The 20,018-nt window shown below is 36.7% G+C and overlaps 1 protein-coding gene across 2 annotated transcripts in view; it reads right to left on the bottom strand.

Annotated features, from left to right (window-relative positions):
- The window catches only part of LOC101340760 (graves disease carrier protein), a 99,396-nt gene that overhangs the window by 1,626 nt on the left and 77,752 nt on the right, over positions 1-20,018 (bottom strand). For both annotated transcript variants that reach the window (XM_023740755.1, XM_004386397.3), the window contains 13 exons: positions 16,503-16,620; positions 15,835-16,000; positions 14,444-14,638; positions 12,068-12,298; positions 8,801-8,917; positions 8,612-8,721; positions 8,217-8,326; positions 7,174-7,398; positions 4,500-4,693; positions 4,011-4,100; positions 3,722-3,926; positions 1,775-1,864; positions 989-1,171 (listed from right to left, as the gene is read on the bottom strand). In XM_023740755.1, the coding sequence (XP_023596523.1) occupies positions 989-1,171; positions 1,775-1,864; positions 3,722-3,926; positions 4,011-4,100; positions 4,500-4,693; positions 7,174-7,398; positions 8,217-8,326; positions 8,612-8,721; positions 8,801-8,917; positions 12,068-12,298; positions 14,444-14,638; positions 15,835-16,000; positions 16,503-16,620 (2,034 nt within the window). The remainder of the gene's footprint in view (positions 1-988; positions 1,172-1,774; positions 1,865-3,721; positions 3,927-4,010; positions 4,101-4,499; positions 4,694-7,173; positions 7,399-8,216; positions 8,327-8,611; positions 8,722-8,800; positions 8,918-12,067; positions 12,299-14,443; positions 14,639-15,834; positions 16,001-16,502; positions 16,621-20,018) is intronic.

Genomic DNA, 20,018 nt, shown 5'->3' with positions numbered 1-20,018 from the left:
GCAAGTCCAACTCTTCAGACAGGGATTGGACTGGACTGTGGGACATAAAGTAATACTCGTGAGGAGTGTGCCTCTTAGCTCAAGTAGACACAAGAGACTAAACGGGCAGCTTCTGTCCAGAGGTGAGATGGGAAGGCAGAGAGGGTTAGGAGCTGGTTGAATGGACATGGGGAATCAGGGGTGGAAAGACGAGTGTGCTGTTAAAGTACGGGGAGAGCAATTAGGGTCACATAACAATGTATGTATAAATTTTTGCATGGTAAAAAATAAAAAGTAAATAAATAAAAAATAAAATTCTAGGGAGTTGGAAATACTTGCCTGCCATGCCAACTTCAAATATTTTATGTTTGAAAATAATTAAATACTCATAACACCACCAAGAACTGGAGCTAATTTAAAATTATTAAATATACATAATACAAGAAAGAATTGGAGCTATTTTAACTCATTGTAGCACTGTTTGTAATAGTAATAAAAAATTGTAACAGTAAAAGACTAAGAGGAGTGATTAAACATATTATGACACATCCATACAATGGCAAACTATGCAACTGTAAAACGAGACCGACATCTCTGTGTATTGACATGGAATGATCTCCAAGCTACTTCATTAAGTGAAAAAAGTTAGGTCCAGGACGGCATGTATATGTGTATATTACTTCTTGTGTAAGGGGGGGGAACAAATATAAGTTCATAATTGCTTATTTATGCCTAAAGAAACTCTAGAATGTTATAAAAGAAACAAACTAATGTGATTATCTGTGAAAAGTGGTAAGAACTGAGTAGGTAAGAGACGAAGTAAGAGGGAGATATCTGCATATATTTTTAAAACCATATAAATGTATTACATAGTCAAGAAAAATAATCAAGGAGAGGTAAAAACAAATAAAAAACAAAAAAGCCTAGAGTTATCTAAAAACTAGAAATTATATAGAAAACAATGTTTAAAATGTCCCAAATGAATCAGTAACAAATACAATTAACTCACATCTCCATCTGTATTACTTCTAACAAAAGACACTAAGATGATACTTTTGTCTCTTCCTTGGTATCTGTCTACTGTATTGACTTCGACCATCCCAACTGAAGAACGTGCCAATAAATTGTTGATTATCTTTAATTGCTGCCTGTATGGTGCGATGATACCAATATCGGTTGGATTACATCCAGCCTAAACAGAAAAGGACACAACTTAAAATGAAAAATCCTGGTTTTCCTGGTATGTAAGCTTTACTGAATCTACTAAATCGAATGTTTACATTATGTGCCCAGTTGATGTTTACAGCAGATGTTTCTATCTCAAGGAATAAATACAACTATTGAATTTGCTCTAAACCTATGTCCATATTTCCCACGATTAAATAATGCCCCCCAGCATCACTCCCTTCACTTTCAGAGGTTCATGACAGCATATTGGTTTGCATGCCACTAAGCAGGGCTGCCAGACAAAAGACAGTACAAAAACTCTGTTTCACTTCCTGCTATCCCTTAGCTAGAAAAGTTTCCAATCCCTAATCTGACTGACTACAGCAGAGTATCGACACAACTGGAATTATCTGACATTTACAAGTTATCCTGAATGGAAACCGAAAGCGCTATTATAAAAAACTACACATCTTAGATAATTTTTCTCAAAATAAAACCAGGCTTTAGTCTCCTTACCTTAATAAACAAGTGCTAATGTCAGAGCTTAAATTCTTTACAACTCTAACTTTCTAATAACTCTGCACCTTAATATTTATTAGTCCTCAAAACTCAGTACATTCTAAATTACCTTAATAAAAAGTGAGGTCAGGAAAACTATGAGTTTGGCTTCTATTATATTGCTCACACCAGCTTTTTCAACTTGTTCTGGTGCTGGAACCTAAATAGAAAAAAAAAAAAAAAAAATGTACCCTGCTTATAAAATCATCTCTAAAGTTAAGAGTATTATAACTGCACAGGTAGCCACACAGACTGTACTATAGGGTTTGAAAATAGATTAAAAAATAGCTTCATCTTAAAAGTTGAAGGTATAAGAATCAACAAAAACAAATTATCACTCACTTTCAGAAATCCATGCAGAAGCAATCCAGCTAAAATGTCTACCAAAGCCGACCACACATTGGACCAAATGCATCACATACTTTACTTTATCATCACCCATGTTATAGGAATCAGGGGTCAGAAAAGACCACCAGCTTCCCTAAGGGCCACACAATAAATCATAGAGTGAAGATTTCAACAGATCTGGCTCCAATATCTGTGTTTATTCTATTTTTTTGTTGCCTTTTATATAAACAATGGAGAAGATAAGTTTCCCTAGGGTCTACCATTCAAAAAAAAAACCAAACAAACGCATTGCCGTCGAGTCGACTCCAACTCATAGCGACCCTATAGGACAGAGTAGAACTGCCCTATAGGGTTTCCAAGGAGCAGCTGGTGGATTCAAACTGCTGACCTTTTGGTTAGCGGTGAAGCTCTTGACCACTGCGCCACCAAGGTTCTACCACACCTGGTGAAACTCTGCAAAGATTAGTCTGCTTCCATATTATCCCTAAGCAGCCCTAAGTTTATTTTTATAACAGCTCATTTGGGATCTTGACGCTAAGAAAGAAAGAGGAAACCTGAGTAGCAAACATAAAAGAATCTGGGCACTGAGTTGTTTACTACAAAATGGTTAATTTTATGCTAAGTGGATTTCACCTCGAGTTTAAAAAAAAAAGAATCTGAGAAGTCATTTGTGAGGTAAATAATTGTAAATTATAATTAGTACATTGAAACTATGATTTATAAGAGCAATCATTTGTGAGATCGGTTTATGTGAATAAATTTCCCAGAACACGCCTGCCCTTAGGTGTTAACAATAAAATCAAATTCTTAAACGTGAAATGCTAAGGGCATTATTCAAGCGAATGAAAATTCTATGAAGGTACACGTGAGGGCCTGTTTGTAACACCAGCTGGCTCCACTCATCTTAATAACCACCACCACCAGCTGCCTCCAGTGGCCTCTAAATCATGACAACCGCACGTCAGCGTAGAACCGTGCTCCGTAAGGTTTCTAACGGCTGATTTTTCACAAGTAGATCACTAGGTGTTTCTTGCAAGGCGCCAATCTTTAGGTTAGCAGCCAAACATGTTAACCCTCTGTACCGCCCAGGGACACAAATAACAACAAAGAAAATAATTATTTTAGAGTCATATGCACACTGGTCACTGTATTTTTTATTTGAACTTACATAAAAAAAGACTTTAAATTAATGCAGAGAAGCACTATATAAAACTGTAGGAATACAGGGTCAAAACTTCTTTCTTAGTTCCTAGAAATAAATGAGGTCGTTTAAAGTCCTTGGGAAGATTTTTGTTTAATGACAGATTTGTAAACAGAAAGTTGTAAATTTCTTTAAATTTTAAAGAAAATGACATCAATTTGTCACCTCTTTTGCCTACTCTGTCACCTGCCCTTTGGTAATTGTACCCCTGAATTCACTTTCTGTCTTAAACCATCTTCAAAAGTCAGTGCTGATGTCTACCAGCGCCCACAGTAAACCTCCTCCCAAAGACACTAGGTCTGGAGGAGAAGACTTTTTTGTGTATGTTGAAGTACAAGAAGTACACTACTTTTCCCTTTTCACTGGTAAGCTCTAGCAGACAATATACAATTGCAAACTGAGAAATTTTGTTAATAGGACAAAACGAGAAAAAAATAAACGAAGAAAAAAAAAAACACTTCTTTTTACCTTGTTTGTATTAAGAAAACAAACAGGATTGTTTGGCTCAAATACTCCACTCAGCCAAGGATTTTCAGAATAATCAGCATAAAATTCCAGCTCCAGCTTCACATTTTTAAAGTTAGGTAGATTTATCACTGCATTAGCCACCTTTTCTGATCCACACTCCAGCTTTCCCTCATAGGTCAGCTTATTACTTAAGGACATAATTTTACTAAAGGAATTACAAACATAATGTTAGTTTTGGTAGATGAAAACAAACATGAAATTGACTTACAGCCGACACTGTTATAAATACCTGTTCATTCTGTACTGCACAGTTAATTGTACAACAGCATTCTTATTCTGTTCCAGCCTCTTGAATAAACTTTCATTCATGCCAAGAGCTCTGTCAACAAATCAAATACAGGCTTATCAGTGTGAAACTTCCCTTAAAAAGAATCCAATTTAATGACAGATTGGTCCATAAAATAAATATTATCTCTTGAGTACTGTGCTCCTCTAAATAATCATCTAAATGAAACCAAATGGTAAACTTTTTCCTTAGATCAAAGATGAGAAGGTAAGGATGGACAGGGAAGCAAGATTAAGGGAAACAACAACCGGAATGGAAATAATGAGAATGCTGATATATTGTGAAAAATGTAACCAATATCACTGAATACGTATACAAATTGCTAAACGAGAACCTAATTTCCTGTGTAAACTTTCACCAAAAACACAATATTTAAAAAAAAAAAAAAAAAATCCAATTTAAAATTAAATTAAAACTTAAATGTCTGCTTACCTTGCTTCAGGATTTAACACCAGGGGAGGAAGCTGCTGATGATCCCCCACCAACACAAATCTCCGTGAAAAAAAGAGCGGCCCCAGGCAAATCGGTTGGCTAATCTGAGAGGCTTCATCCACAATACAAAAATCAAAAACTTTACGGGAGAAAATTGGATGATTTATTCCCATACATGTTGTTGCAACTATAAGCTAAAAACCAATTTTAAAAAACAGATCAGTTACTTAATATGTAAAATAAATTTGTTTTTCCCATTTTTGAAATTAAAAGATCAAAAAATATTTTTTGTACCATAATAGGAATCTTCCAATATTATTTTAATTCTGAAATGTTTACAGCATGAAAAATTTTTTTTCTAATAATTTTTTTTTCTTTATTAAGAATTGAAAAAGAGCAAGTAAATTTTCCAGATACCATGAAGAATGTTTACATCTGGAAACCAAATGGAAACCTGAAACATTCAATAAGTTACTTCTTATTTTTATTTTTTTAAAGTCAACCAGGACTTCTGCTTTCAGGGAGATGGAATAGATGCATTTTTCCCTATTCCTCCAATTAAGTACAACTAAAAACTCTGGGAAGTTTATATAAAACAAACATAAGGACGCTCAGAAAAATGAAGAGAAGGCAGATTGGCTAGGGAGCTCGGAGCCCAAAGAACAACAAAGTGGTATGCCCTTGGTTTTGTTTTTTTGTCCATCTTATACGTCCCATACTTGGAACTGAAGAAGCCGGCAACCCAGAAACACTAACTGGCACAGACAAAAGAACTCCAACAAAAGCCTGCTCTCTCTTACCAGAGGACCAGGAAAGGGACAGACTAGCAAGACAGAAACTTTTACACAATAACCACTCTACTCCAGCCAAACACCACCAAAAAAAAACAAAAAACAACTGTGGCTCTCCCCCGACTCACACCAGCAAAAGCTTAGTCAGGAGCCTGGACTTCCACCCTCATAAGTCTGTAGCAAGGTGGTGTCAGAGAAGGCCAAGCAGACAGCCAGCACTGTCGTCCCCAGCAGCTGGTAAGGAGGCCCCGCCCCATTTTAATCAGTGGAGAACACATGAGGAGCCTGGACTTCATCAAAATGAAAAAACATTTGTTCTGCAAATGACCCTACAACGAGGATGAAAAGACAACTAGAAAGTGGGAGACAATACCTGCAAACCACATATCCAACAAAGGTCTAGTAAATAGAATATATACAGCACTTTCAAAACTCAACAATAAAAATAAAATCCAGTTAGACAATGGGCAAAAGATATGAAGAGACATTTCACCAAAGAGGATCTATAGATGGTAAATAAGCATATGAAAACCTGATTAACTATTAGGGAAATACAAATTAAAAACACAATGAGATATCACTACACACCTATCAGAATGGCTAAAATGAAGCAATGACAACACCAAATGCTGACCAGGATCACTCACACATTGCTGGTGGGAGCATAAAATGGTAAAGCCACTTTGGAAAACAGGCAGGCAGTTTTTTAAAAAACTAAACATCCAACTACCATATGACCCAGCAGCCACACTCCTGGGCATTTATCCCAGAAACATGAAGACTTGTATTTACGTAAAAATCTGCACATGAATGTTTACAGCAGCTTTATTCATAATAGCCCAAAACTGGAAACAATCCAGATGTTCTCCGACAAGTGGATGACCACACGAAGTGTGGTACATCCATACCATGGAATACTATTTAGCAATTAAAAGGAACGAACTACTGATTCACACAACAATCTTAATGAATCTCCAGAGAACTATGCCAAGTGAAAAACACCAAGCCCAAAAGGTTACATAATTTATTACTCCATTTATATAACATTCTCAAAATGAAGACATTATAAAAATGGAGAACAGATTAGTGGTTGCCAGGGTTAAGCAGGGGATGGGGCAGGAGGAAGTAGGTGTGGCTATAGACGGGCAACATGAGGGTTCCCTATGGTGATGGAACTGATGTGCATCCTGACTTTATCAATGCCAACTTCCTGTGTGACATTGTACTATAGTTTTGCAAGATGTTTCCATTGGGTAAAGAGTACATAGGCTCTCTCTGTAATATTTTTCACAAATGTATGTGAATCTACAATTACGTTAAAATAAAATTTAATTAAAAAAAAGTCAACCCAATATACATCGCAACCACTTCAAAATTTATCAATAATTGGTATAGAAAAAAGATAGCTGAAAGTATATTAGTATTAGATAAAGGTATAATATTGGAATTGAAAGAACAGCCTATTAAATCTACTTTATTTTTAAGTGATTTTTTTAAAGAAAAAAAATCAGTTAAGACTCTTCAGTAAAAATAAAAACATTAAAAAATAAAATGAAAGTGGGTTTTATAAAAAACCCAAAAATACTTATCATATCATGGAAGTATAACTGCTTCTGATTCAAACTTAATAAGAGATCCTGAATATTAACAGTATTCTAGGATATTTGAAACTAAAAGAGGGAGCCCTGAATAATAAACCAGAAATCTCACTTTAGTTCAGAGGCCAAGAGTAAACTATTAATTAATAAACTGGTCCTGTGGTATGCATAAATTAATCACTTATAAATCTGGTCACTGTGAGTGACTTTCCCAGAGCCTCATTTCTCCCCTCTTTCTGGCTACAAAAATTACTGTCAGTATTATTATACAATCATTGCACTTACTTGACTATTGTAAAGGGCTTCTAGAAGAGCTAAAGATTTAATGGACTTTGATCTGCAAATTTCCTCCTCTGTAAATTTCTGGATATCCGGATGAACCTTCTGAGTCTGACCCAAACGCAAAAATCCGACTTTAAACTTTGCCAACTTCAAAAGAATATTGTCGACAGCAGAGTGTGTATAGCTGGTCAACAAAACACTAAAACCACAGGCATAGAGAATTCTTACCTAATAATGGATAAGAGAAAGAAAACGGCATTACTTTTAACTCCAGATTATTTTTAATGTGCTTATATTTTTCCAAAAGAATTAGAAAATTTAATATTAAGCATATCTAAGAGCTGAGCCAAGTAACTTTTTTAAGATTATAAAGTCAAAATATTTTATAAAAATTACTTGGCATTATTATTATATGTTATTAATGTACGTTGATCCCTAGGTGGCACAAACAGTTTGCACCTGGCTGGTAACCAAAAGGTGGCCAGTTCAAACCCACCCAGTGGCACTGTGGAAGAAAAGGCCTGGCAATCTGCTTCCATAAAGATTACAGCCAAGAAAACCCTATGGAGCAGTTCTACTCTGTAACACATGGGGTCACCCTGAGTTGAAACTGATGCCACAATACAACAGCACTACGTTAATACATTATTAGTGATGATAAAATTGGACAGATGTAAACTTTTAAAAATGCCTGGCACACAGCATTGATCAATAAATATTTGCTGCCTTCATTATGATTATTCTAGGACTGCTTAGGAATGTACTCACATGAAAAAAAAAAAATCCAGCAAAGATCAATTTTAACCACCTCTGTATAATTTATCACTTTTAAAAGGAAATGAAAATACCCCACCAATAGAAAGAGATCTTAGAAAATTCTAATTGTGATGCAGCTTTACTATTTCTCAAGTCATTTATTTCTTAGTCGTTTAATTTGAAATGAAAACATTTTGAGTATCAGTCTTTTTGACATCAAACATCCCACCCTCTAAACCGAGAAGCTGATGTAAATATTTAGTTTCTAAGCAAAGGGAGAATAACCTTACAAGAGTGCATATTGTAGTTGTTTTTCCCGTCCCAGGCATACCCACGATGAGAGTGTAGTCTTTTGAAAGAAGAACCTTTTTCATTGCTTGCCTCTGAGGTTTATTCAAACCTACATTTAAATTTAAAAATCACAGAAAAAAAGAGTGTTGAATTTCGATAAGCAAATTAACTATTTTATAAGAAAAGCAGTTTCTATACCAGATGTATCTTTTAATACATCTTCTCAGAGTACGAAAATGTTACGGTGACCTAAAAGGATACTTTTAAACTACTTCCAAAGACTTTGTCTAAAAACTCTAATTACAAGTCTAATAGATCATTAAAATACTATAATTTAAAAAATAAATACAATCAAGAAAAATGAATGGAAACAGACATGCTGATAACGGCGGACCTTTTAGAATACAAGCAACTGTATCCTTTGCATCATGTGGGAGAACAGAACTGAGGTATGATGTAAACTGAGGTTCACGAAAGTCAATGATTAAATCCCGAAGTTTTTTGCTGGAAAGAAAAAAAAATACTTCTAGTGATAGTCTTTAGAAAAGCGGGGTGAAATTCAAATCCATTCATTGTTACAAACCTGGCAGGGGTGTTTTCCATCAATTTAGAAAGATTTCCTAGTGGGGTATCTATATCACAAGTCTTTTCTTCCTGGTCTAGTCTGAACAAAGTTGATTCTGGGAGTACCGATAAGTTCCTAAAACAGCAAAACAGATGCACATGAATGTTTTTCATTTAACATGGTCAGTTGGTCTGTAGAAGAAATATGCTGCTATCTGTTAAAAGAGTAAACAGGCCAGAACAACCATTAAAATGGCCCTCAGGCCCTAATTCACACTTGGCAATTAAAGACCGAAAGAGGCCCTAGACCGGCAGGAAAGGAGGGAAAAGGGCACAAGGCACCAAGGTCGCCACAGCTGATAATCAGGAATCTGCAGCTTGGTCTTGCGATCTCACCTGGACAAATCCTGAGCACACAGCTCCTCCCTCCTCCAGCCTGGAGTGCAGCTCTCCTTCCTGACACCTTCTCCAACTCCTCTCTGCCCCTTAAACCCGGGTGTTGCCTAGGGCCCCTTCCCTGGTCCACTGAACTGCTCTTTCTGGTCATTTTCCTTCCGGTCTCTTGACCTCATGTGGCTTTAAATCCCAAATCTAATTCTTCGGGCCTCCCCTCACATTCCTCTCCTGCCTGGTTCCTCATCCGAGCTTCCGATGGGGATGTCCAGCAGGCAGCAAGACTTGGTTAAAAGTGAGTCTATGAAAGCTCAGTATATTCAAAATTGAACTTCTCCTTGTCTCGGCAGAACCTGATCCTCACTCTGTGGTCCTGATCTCAGTTAACAGCACTTGAATCTACACTGCTGCCTTGCTCCTTGCCTCTCCCCCACCCTCACCCTCTTTCCAGCCTGCATATGCAATCGGCATCCAAATGCTGGCCAATTTTATTCCCTAAATATTTCTCAAAGTCATTCTGTCCTCTCTGCCAACACTACCCTGCCCTCTATGGCTTCTTGCCCGGGCGACTAAAACAACATCCTGATTCCTCTGCTTTCAGTTTTGCCTCCGTTAATTAACTCTACTCTCCACAATGCAGCCAGAGAAAAATGCAAATCCAGTTATCATCATTCTTCAGTTTAAAACCCTTCAATGCATCCCAATCAAGTCAAAAGTTCTTAACATGGTATATTAGTACCTTTATGACTCAACCTCTCTAATCACTCCGACTTCTACTTCATATTCCAAAAACACTGACATTTTCCTGAATACTCCATGTCATATTTTATTACCCCATCATCCCTCTGCTCAACATGTTCCCTCTATGCCCTTCTCAGAGTGCTTCACCAGGCTAACTTACTAATCTACAGGATGACAAGCCAGGATTACCTCTTTCAAAGTCTTCCCTGAACTCCCTAAAATTGGGTTAAATGCCACTCCTCTGTGTTCCCATCATCTCAAGCTCTATCATATTAGATTGAAAACGCTGTTGTTGTTGTTGGGTGCTGTCGAGTTGGTTCCAACTCATAGCAACCCTACTGGACAGAGCAGAACTGCCCCATAAGGTTTCCAAGGAGCAGCTGGTGGATTTGAACTGCTGACCTTTTGGTTAGCAGCGGAGCTCTTAATCACTATACCACCAGGGCTCCATAGATTGAAAATATGTGTATGTATTTGCCCACAAGACTATAAACTCTTCCTCAAGGGTTTACACAGCACCTAATACATGGTAGGCACTAAAATACCATAGGGGACTGCAGGGAATTCTAGTAGATGACAGGAATATTGTGGCTCATACTCCCATATCATGAAACCCAGACTACAGTTGGTTATGGCTCAACCAGGATTACTGGTTGGTATGGGCACAAGTTTGGACTTTCCTTCACGGTTACCAAGAAGGCACTGAGTTCCAACGGCTGATCTCCGTCCTTTAAGAAATGGTGAGGCATGTTCACCCTTCACTGCAAGTCAGGCTGGGAAAACAGAACCCAGCTACGCACGCAGAGAGGCAAATGTGGACACTGGTGAACATGGATACTGTTCTCTGCCACAGATTTCCATACCAACTATTCAAATATTTACTTAATACTTTTTAAAATCAATTCATTTGTGTTTACTGAGATAAGTATACTTTATATCACAACCATGAATGGAAAAAACATTTTCTTAAAAAAAAACGGTGAGTACCCAGAGTGCTAAGGAGAAATAAGCCTTACAGCTAACCCAGGATACCTATCCTGCCTGCTATACATGTGGTTCTGAGAATTAGATAAGATTATGTCCAAATTAGCACTATGGGACATAATGTACTAAAGCTTAGCAATTCGGCAGTTTCTCAAAATGTTAAACACAGAGTTACCATATGACCCAGCAGTTCCCAGGTTGCTATCTACAAAGGGAAATGAAAACACATCCACATAAAAATTTGTACATGAATGTTCATAGCAACATTATTCATAATAGCCCAGGAATGGAAACTACCCAAATGTCCATCAGCTTGGTAAATGGATAAGCAAAACATGGTATATCCATCAATTTAGAAAGATTTCCTAGTGGGGTATATAAAATGGAATATTATTCAGCAGTAAAAAGGAGTGAAGTCCTGATACACGCTACAACAAGGACAAACCTTGAAAACATTATGCTGAGTGAAAGAAGCCAGACACAAAAGGTCACATATTGTGTTATTCCATTTCTATGCAATGTCCAGATGGAGTAACATCATAGAGAGAGAAAGCAGATTAGTGATTGCCAGGAGATGGAGACAGGAGGAATGGGGAGTGACTGCCTGCAGGGGTCTGGGGTTTCATCTGGGAATGAAGACAATGGCCTGGAACGAGACAGAGGTGACAGCTGCATAACACTGGAATGCACTAAACACCACCGAATTGTGTGCTCTAAAATGGTCGGTGTCAATTTTAGGTTGTGTATATTTACCTCAACTAAAACAGAAAAAAGAGGAATGAAGTACTAATACAAGCTACAACATGGAGATTAGCCTCAAAAACAGTAAGCTAACTGAAAAACGCCAGTCAAAAAAGACCACATATTGTATGATTCCATTTATATGAGATATTCAGAAGAGGCAAATCTATAGAGACAGAAAGTAGATTAGTGGTTGCCTAGGCTTGGGGGACTTTGAGGGAAATGGGGTGGGGGGTGACTGCTAAAGAATACAGGGCTTCTCTCTGGGGTGATGGAAGTGTTCTAAAATTGACTGTGGTTATAACTGCACAACTTTGTGAATGTACTAAAAACCAATGAATCGTACACTTCTAACTGATGAAATGCATGGTATGTGAACTATAGATCGATAAAGCTGTTACTAAAAAAGAAGTAAATCTTTTATTACCTGTCTAACAAACAAGTTACCGTTGTCATGTTAATCTTCTTCACATATCCCCTAGACACAGCAAAGAGTGTTCTCTCTTGGCCACTTAAAATAATTCTGTCACCTGCCATTAGATTTGTGATGGGCATGGCACCATTTTTACGCTGGAAACTATGTAAATATTGTCCATCACAAACTGTCGTCACATGTTCTGTTCTAATCAGGTTTCCAATGCAGTTGCCACTCTCCTCCCTAGGAAAGAGAGAGAGAGAGAGAGAGAGAGAGAGAGAGAGAAAGCTTTCATTTACATTGCATATGGCATTTGTATGTTCCCACCATTTACTTTTTCATCTGACCCCTGGGAACTCTACTGCTAATAGTGAGCCTGTTATTTTTACAGTTCCCACAATCTACACAAAAGGGTTAGAAATGCTAAGTGAACATTCCCCTACTAGTATTAAAATAATCTCTCAAAAACAGACTTCTAGACCAGTGCTAGGAAACAGCTCTCCTGCTGCATCCTCAAAGGCAGGGATCTCTGAACAAGGTGTTGACTCGCACTTTAATCCTTCAACAATGTCCCTACCTGCTATGCTGCTACACGTAACATTACATAAGATACACCATGATAATCCACTCCTGAACCTGATGTGAAAAAAATTAGTAACCACCAATGTCTTTCATGTTACAACACGATTTATCATTATTGTTATTAAAATAATGGCAAACAGTTATGGAAAGCAGTTTGGCGGTTCCTCAAAAAGTTGAACATACAGTTACCATACGACCCAGCAATTCCGTCCCTAGTTATATACTCAAAAGACTTGACGTACAGACTCAAATAGACACTTGTGCATCAATGTTCACTGAAGCATTATTCACAATGGCCAAAAGGTGGAAAAACCCAAGTATCCATCAACAGATGAGTGGATAAACAAAACGCGGTTTATCCCTACAACGGAGTATTGTTCGGCCACAAAACGGAAAGAAATTCTGATACATGCTATGACATGGATGAACCTTGAAAACATTATGCTGAGTGAAATAAGTCAGACACAAAAGGACAAATGTTGTATGATTCCACTTACATGAAATATCTAGAATAGGCAAATTTATAGAGACAGAAAGTAGAGTAGGGGTGACCAGGAGCTGGGGGAAGGGGAGGAGGGGAGAGTTATTGCAAAACAGATACAGTTTCTATTTGGGGTGATGAGAAAGATTTGGAAATAGACAGTGGTGATAGTTGCACAACACTGGGAAAGTAATTACCGCCACTGAATTGTACACTTAAAAATGGTTAAAATGGCAAATTTTATAATTATTTTACTATAATGAAATACAAATGTTAAAAATAATGGCAAACAAATTAATGATTCCATTGTTTCTAAAAAACAAGTATTTACAACCTGTCAAGCACTACTATTAAATACCGTACAACTTCAGAAGCTTGCTGGCGTGGATATTAACATATTCACTGTAGTGATGCAGTTGATACAATAGTAATAGTTACAGAGCCAGTAAAATCATTTAAACTTTCTCTACTGTAATGTTTCTTTGTCTTAAAGTCTCATATTAAGCAAATAATCCCATTATTCCTAAAGTCATATTATTATCAATATTCACTCTGGAAAGAAATAAATGGAACTACAGCAACAAAAATTTGCATAAAGAAAAATACTATGTGAAGACATACAAGATTACAATTTTAAAAGTAACGTGTAAAAAATGGATTTAATTAAGAAAACAAGACGGGTCTCCTTTAGAAAATCTGAATGTGTATCACAACTTCTTGAATATAAACTTTTTTAATACTAATATTTAAAAAACTATGTAAAACCTCATTAATTTTCACTCGACCAATACGCAACAGTTCAACTGAAGATGTATACTCAAGTTTATACAATCACTGATGAGAAAGACTTACTAATAATTTTTTAAATCAAACTTTATCATGCATGTTAAACCTATTGAAAATAATTAAAAACGACTGTAGCATACTGTATAAGAAACGATGCTCTCTACCTAGGAACAGTTCCCTGATAGCCATCGGCAGTTGTCATGAATATCTGAAATAGCATGTCTTTAACATGCTAAAACTTGTTGCCGTCAAGTTGATTCTAACTCATAGCACACCATGTGTTACAGAGTAGAACTGAGCTCCATAGGATTTTCTTGGCTGTAATCTTTATGGAAACAGATTGCCAAGCCTTTCTTCTGCAGTGCTGCTGGGTGGGTTTGAACCACCAACCTTTCGATTAGCAATCAAAATCAAACTGTTTGCACCTCCCAGGGACCTTTTTAACATGCTATGCAATCTATGTTTGTCATGAATTCCAAATGCACCCCATCAGCTAACCCAAATTACTGAAGCTTTACTGTGTTAAATGGACCACTTACATTTCGGAAGCAGGCATTAGCCATATATTTTGGTGATTCTTTCGGCTATCCTTTGAATATGCTTCCAAGGTTAACATCAGACACCAAAGGCTGAAATATTCTAAGTGTGCAAGCTTCAGATGCTGGGTTTCCTCTGTTATTCTGGGCAGCATGCCAACCGGGACTGGACTGCCATCCATTTGCTGTTCAACTGCTCTAAATATAAAGCTCCAAGTTAGAGACGTGTGTGAAAACACTTCAATGGCTGGCAATGAAATGAGCTATTTCTGAAATAAGTACACACATATGATGATCATAACTCATAACCATAGTCCCTAATTTTAAGTCGCGTCAACATTTTACAAGTTACGTGGTTTAAAAAAAAAAAAAAACACAAAGGAACTGAATACTGCATTATCTACCCTTCAATGACTATGCCCCGAACAACAACTGGTATACCCTAGTCTCCATTCCTATTACAGCAAGTTTCGTCTTTTTCTACAACTGCGTTTCTCAAAATCACCATATTTGTACTGCTAGCTCTGTACTGTAAGAAAGTCAAGATGAAAACGTGAAGAATCATTTGGAGTATTAATTTTGTTTACTCATAAGGCAAAACACTTTTATATAAAACATTGAGAATAAAAAGATTTCAAAGAAATGTACTTGTCCTATAGTTCCAGGCTTCCAGGAAGTCACGGTCCTCTGCCATTAAGTGATCCTTTGGTACAATATTTTTAAAAGTACTTTATGTGAATTTTCAGACTGAATTAGAACTTTGGTTCTGATTTTATCTTGTTTCCTAGTCTGCATTTACATTTACTTTTTTGTGTCCTTCAGAAATTTCATTCGCCTATGAAGGTATAAATACGTCTGACTAATCTTACGACAGCTAGTGAACTTTCCACATATAGAAAAATAGCCCTATGTAAGCAGGACAGGCCCACTGGATCAGATCAAACTGTTTCATCTGGAAGAACCAACTTCTCTATATCTAACTAGAAAAGGCTTGAAATTACCATAGCAACTAAAATAGACTTCTTAAAATAATTTTAAGAAAATGTGTTTTCAAAATGTCTATACTACATCTTTTGAAAATAATTCCATTAAGTCCTAAAATAATTTCATTTCCCTAAAGACTATGCAGCAAGATTAAAATATCCACTTTTAAAAAAAGTTTTAAAAAGTACTCTTATTCTCCAAGGAAATGAACTTATTAGAAAATAGGGATTAACTGTGTTTTTTTTTTTTTTATTTCCCTTCATTTTAGAAATACTACACACAAAAGAAAATTTAAAAGAAAAATAATTAATATGAAGTCATCAATGGCAGATCAGCCAACAAAGTTAAATCATTTTAAGTTGGGTTCATAGTCAACTTGAAGTAATAGTTTTGGAAGACAATGTGTTTACCTGCTATAAAGAGCACAGTTGTTCATCTGTGAACAGTATTTACAGGTTTGATAGTCCTCAATTATGTGTGGCAAAGGAGCAAGTCGTGTCTTCTCCTTTCCAGTATCAGATTTGCTGATACGGTGAAACAAAGAGAATGCCATCTGGTTTCTTAGCTTTAATAATTCTATGGGAAAAAAAAAAAAGGATGAGTGTCTTTTTAAGAACTAAATAAAGTTTATTACACATTTTTCCATTATTTAGCTTTCAGATTTAAAAACTTGAAAAAGGTAGAGGACATCATTCATACCTCCCACGATACTAGACAATCACAATGAACATTTCAGTGTATTTCCTTCAAGTTTTTGTTCACTTGATAACTTCTTTAGACAACTACATATCTCATAACTAACAGGTATTGTGACACTGCTGTTTTATTAGCTGAATACTAAGTGATAAACACAGCTATCTAGAGTATCTCTGACATAAGATAGGAAATTTAAAATAAAGTTTTATATAATAAAAATTTTAAAGGTAAATAATGTTTTCAACACTCTACCACAATTACCAATTACAAGCTGTATTAGTCCTCGAAAGCACAATGAGCAGACTGTCACGTGTAAGGATGTATCACCAGAAGTTGGAGGGGAAAAAAAAAGGGAAGTAAAACCAAAAGGAAACAGCTCAACCTCTTTTATCTAGATGTTTGGCCGGCACAGGGTACATCTGGCCAGTCTTGAGGTAGAGGAGCAAGCCAGCCTCGGCATCAGCTCTTCTTTCTTGGCTTAGCAGTGTGTACAGAACGACCTGCACAAAGATTGTACGTTTTGTAAAATAAAGCCACAACTTTCTATACTGTCGTAAATTGTCTTGCAACCAATACATATTTTAATTTTAAAATCAAAAGGTCAAGTAAGCTTTTTTCATTTTGAAAATAACATGAGCTAAATTAGTAAACCTAACACATACTTGATGTCAAATACTTAATTTCCACAAAACAAACACAGTTAATGCTTCTCAGTTTTACTTAGACAATAAAGAAATATTTAGATTTTTCTCTTACACAATAAAGAAATATTCAGATTGTCAATACATTAAAGGGGGAATTAATCAAACTATGCTATCTATTTTGAAGTTAACAGTATTTAGACACCATTTTCTCTATTTAAAATAAATGAAATAAAGAGATGTCACAAACTTATGACCATACACTTTAGGGAAAGTAAGTATATTCTGTAGGAGTTCAGAAGACAGTAAGAACCCTTCAGGCTAATGACCAAGGAAGAATCTACTTGGACCAGGCAGGGTGGGAAGGGCATTTCTTGTGAGTGAGTCAAGATGCAGAGGTGGTACAGCTTACTGTTGCCAGGGGTCAGCGAGGAAGGTAATCTGGCCAGGACATAGCAGGCTGTGCTGATCCATAAACAAGACTAGTGAAAGCAAGGCAAGCATGGTCTGATATTAACTTGAAGGCCTTGAAGGCAGGCTAAGAAGCTTGGACTTCGCTGTGCGGAAATGGGAAGTAATTGTTGAGCATGTGAAAGCTTCATTTGAACATTATACATATAATCAACTGACAGAAGAAGAGGTGGGAAGAACAGGTAAGGAGTTACTGCAACAGTCTGGATGAGTTATCAAGATCTAGAAGTAGACTGGGGTTAGTGAGAGTGGAAAGAAAGGGATGGATCCTGGATAGAAGAACCACCAGCACCTACAAATACAATGTGGATTTTATCTTCTCTATGAAGGAGAAAAGTTTTCAAACTGGAAAGGATAGAAGAGATATCATTAAAATGGAATCAAACTGCAAGAAGTTCAAGTAGAGTATCCGCTTTTTAAAAATAAATGCCTAGGCTCAAACAAGTTACAACCCAGAATAATAAAATATTTTTCTATGATGTCTATGTATCCAGACAGGATATCTTTTAAAATGAAAGTAAAGTTTCCAGATATAACAATAATAATGCATGTTCAATATGAGAAATAAATAAAAGTAGATAAAAGAAAAAATCAGTAAGCTTACCCCTCAAGATATGTCCTTAGTTAACATTTTGATTTATTTTTTTGAATCTTTTCTCATATAATTTTGTTTCCACATTAATACATAGTTAAACTTATCACATATATAGAATAATTTATATCTTCCTTGAATTAATAACATTTTAATAAAACATTTCATATTCCAAAAAATATATAAAACAAGTGAGCCAAACACTAAAATGCTTGTCACTGATGCCATAGTTACTGTTACAAACGAATGAGACAAACCCGACCGAGAGTTTGCTGTTTATTCCAGAACATGAGGCATCATTAAACACGTTAGGTTTATGTGGTGCTCTTCAGACAAACCCTCTAAGACAAGTTAGAAACAGCCCCTTCAGAGAATGAAGAAAACCAAAGATATAAGGAAAATACTAGCCCAAAGGGCTAAAGGAACACATGCGCCAGAGACTCCACCAGGCTGAAACCAGAACTAGATGGTGCCTGGCTACCACCAACAACCACCCCAACAGGGATCACAACAGAGAGTCCTGGACAGAGCCGGAGGAAAATGTAGAACAGCATTCAAATTCATGTACAAAGACCAGACTAAATAGTCAGACACAGACTGGAGGAACCTCCGAAACTATGGCTCCCGGACGCTCTGCTAACCCAGAACTGAAACCATTTCTGAAGTCCACTTTTCAGACAAAGATTAGATAGGTCTATGAGACAAATAACACAAACGAGGAACGTGCTTCTTAGCTCAATCAAATACACGAGACCAAATGGGCAGCTCCTGTCCAAAAGCAGGACGAGAAGACAGGAAGAGACAGGAAGTGGACGACTGGACACAGGGAACCCGGGGTGGAAAGGGGGAGCATGCTGTCACATTGTGGGGATTGCAAACAACGTTACAAAACAATATATGTATAAACTTTTGAATGAGAAATTAACTTGAGCTATAAACCTTCGCCTAAAGCACAATAAAAAAAGAAAGAAATAGCCCCGTCAGTTCATGAAAAAGCTTTAGCAGGAACAGTAAGACATTCAGTTGGAGTCACATGTAACCTAACGACAAGCCGATTTGTTTTCCAAGAGCTCTCCAAGACTAAAATATTAAATGTTTTATAAGGACCTAGCCTTTAAATCATAAAGTTCTAAAATAGCAAGTCTAGTAATAATAAGTAACACGCATAAGTAAGTCAAAAATTATAATATTTCCATTTTCTACGCTATATTTAAAATGTAATGATTAACTTACAGAAGGCACAAACTATTATTTGTAGCATAAATATTAAATATATCTATAAACTCATGACTGAGTGCCCAAGACAGATTTAATAAATAACAAAAATAAGTTTCATCGATTTTTATTCTTTTCCGAATATCAAAAAGTGGTGTTTTTACAACTAGCAAATGTGATAGAAATATAGAAGAAATCCCCATATATAAATTTTGCAAAAAACATACAATTCCAGATGCCTCAACGTTCAAAGACATTTACAGAAATACTGATGCTAACCTAAAATGTCTACAAAGTAAAATATAGAAACATTCACTCCAAAATTCCCTATTTAATTGAGCCTGATATCCTAAATCCATCTGCATACATAAGATTCATATGAAGGGCCGTTGTGTCAACATCTGAGCCTATGAAGCATGTTTTAGGGGGTCTTCTTAGAAGCACCCTACTTGTGGTCCCTTATACAACATAGGTACCAAAAACCAAACCAAACCCGTTGCCATCTAGTCTATTCTGACTTATAGTGACCCTACAGGACAGAACAGAACTGCTCCATAGTTTCCAAGGAGCAGCTGGTGGATTCAAACTGCCGAACTTTTGTTTAGCAGCTGAGTTCTTAACCACTGAGCCACCAGGGCTCTCAATGGCTGGTGGATTCGAACTGCTGACCTTTTGGTTAGTAGCCGTAGCTCTTAATCACTGTGCCACCAGGACTCCACAGCATAGGTACAAAATAAAAATTTATTTAATTAAAGTGAACTTATGAACCACAGAATAGAGCCTTGGGACTGTGAACCAAGAGAGCCATCCAAACCTAATGGTGCTTCCATGTTGTTTTTTTTCCTCCACGTGAACAGAAGCAGAAGGAAGAAGTACATCTGGCTCTGCTAGAACTCAGGCAGAAGGAAGAGGTACGTAGGGCTCTGCTAGAACTCAGGCAGGAGGAAGAGGTACGTAGGGCTCTGCTAGAACTCAGGCA

The sequence above is a fragment of the Trichechus manatus genome, unplaced genomic scaffold (assembly GCF_000243295.1).
Source record: "Trichechus manatus latirostris isolate Lorelei unplaced genomic scaffold, TriManLat1.0 scaffold00163, whole genome shotgun sequence".
NCBI lineage: Eukaryota > Metazoa > Chordata > Mammalia > Sirenia > Trichechidae > Trichechus > Trichechus manatus.
The sequence above is the reverse complement of the archived record's forward strand: the minus strand, read 5'-3'. Positions and strand labels throughout refer to the sequence as shown.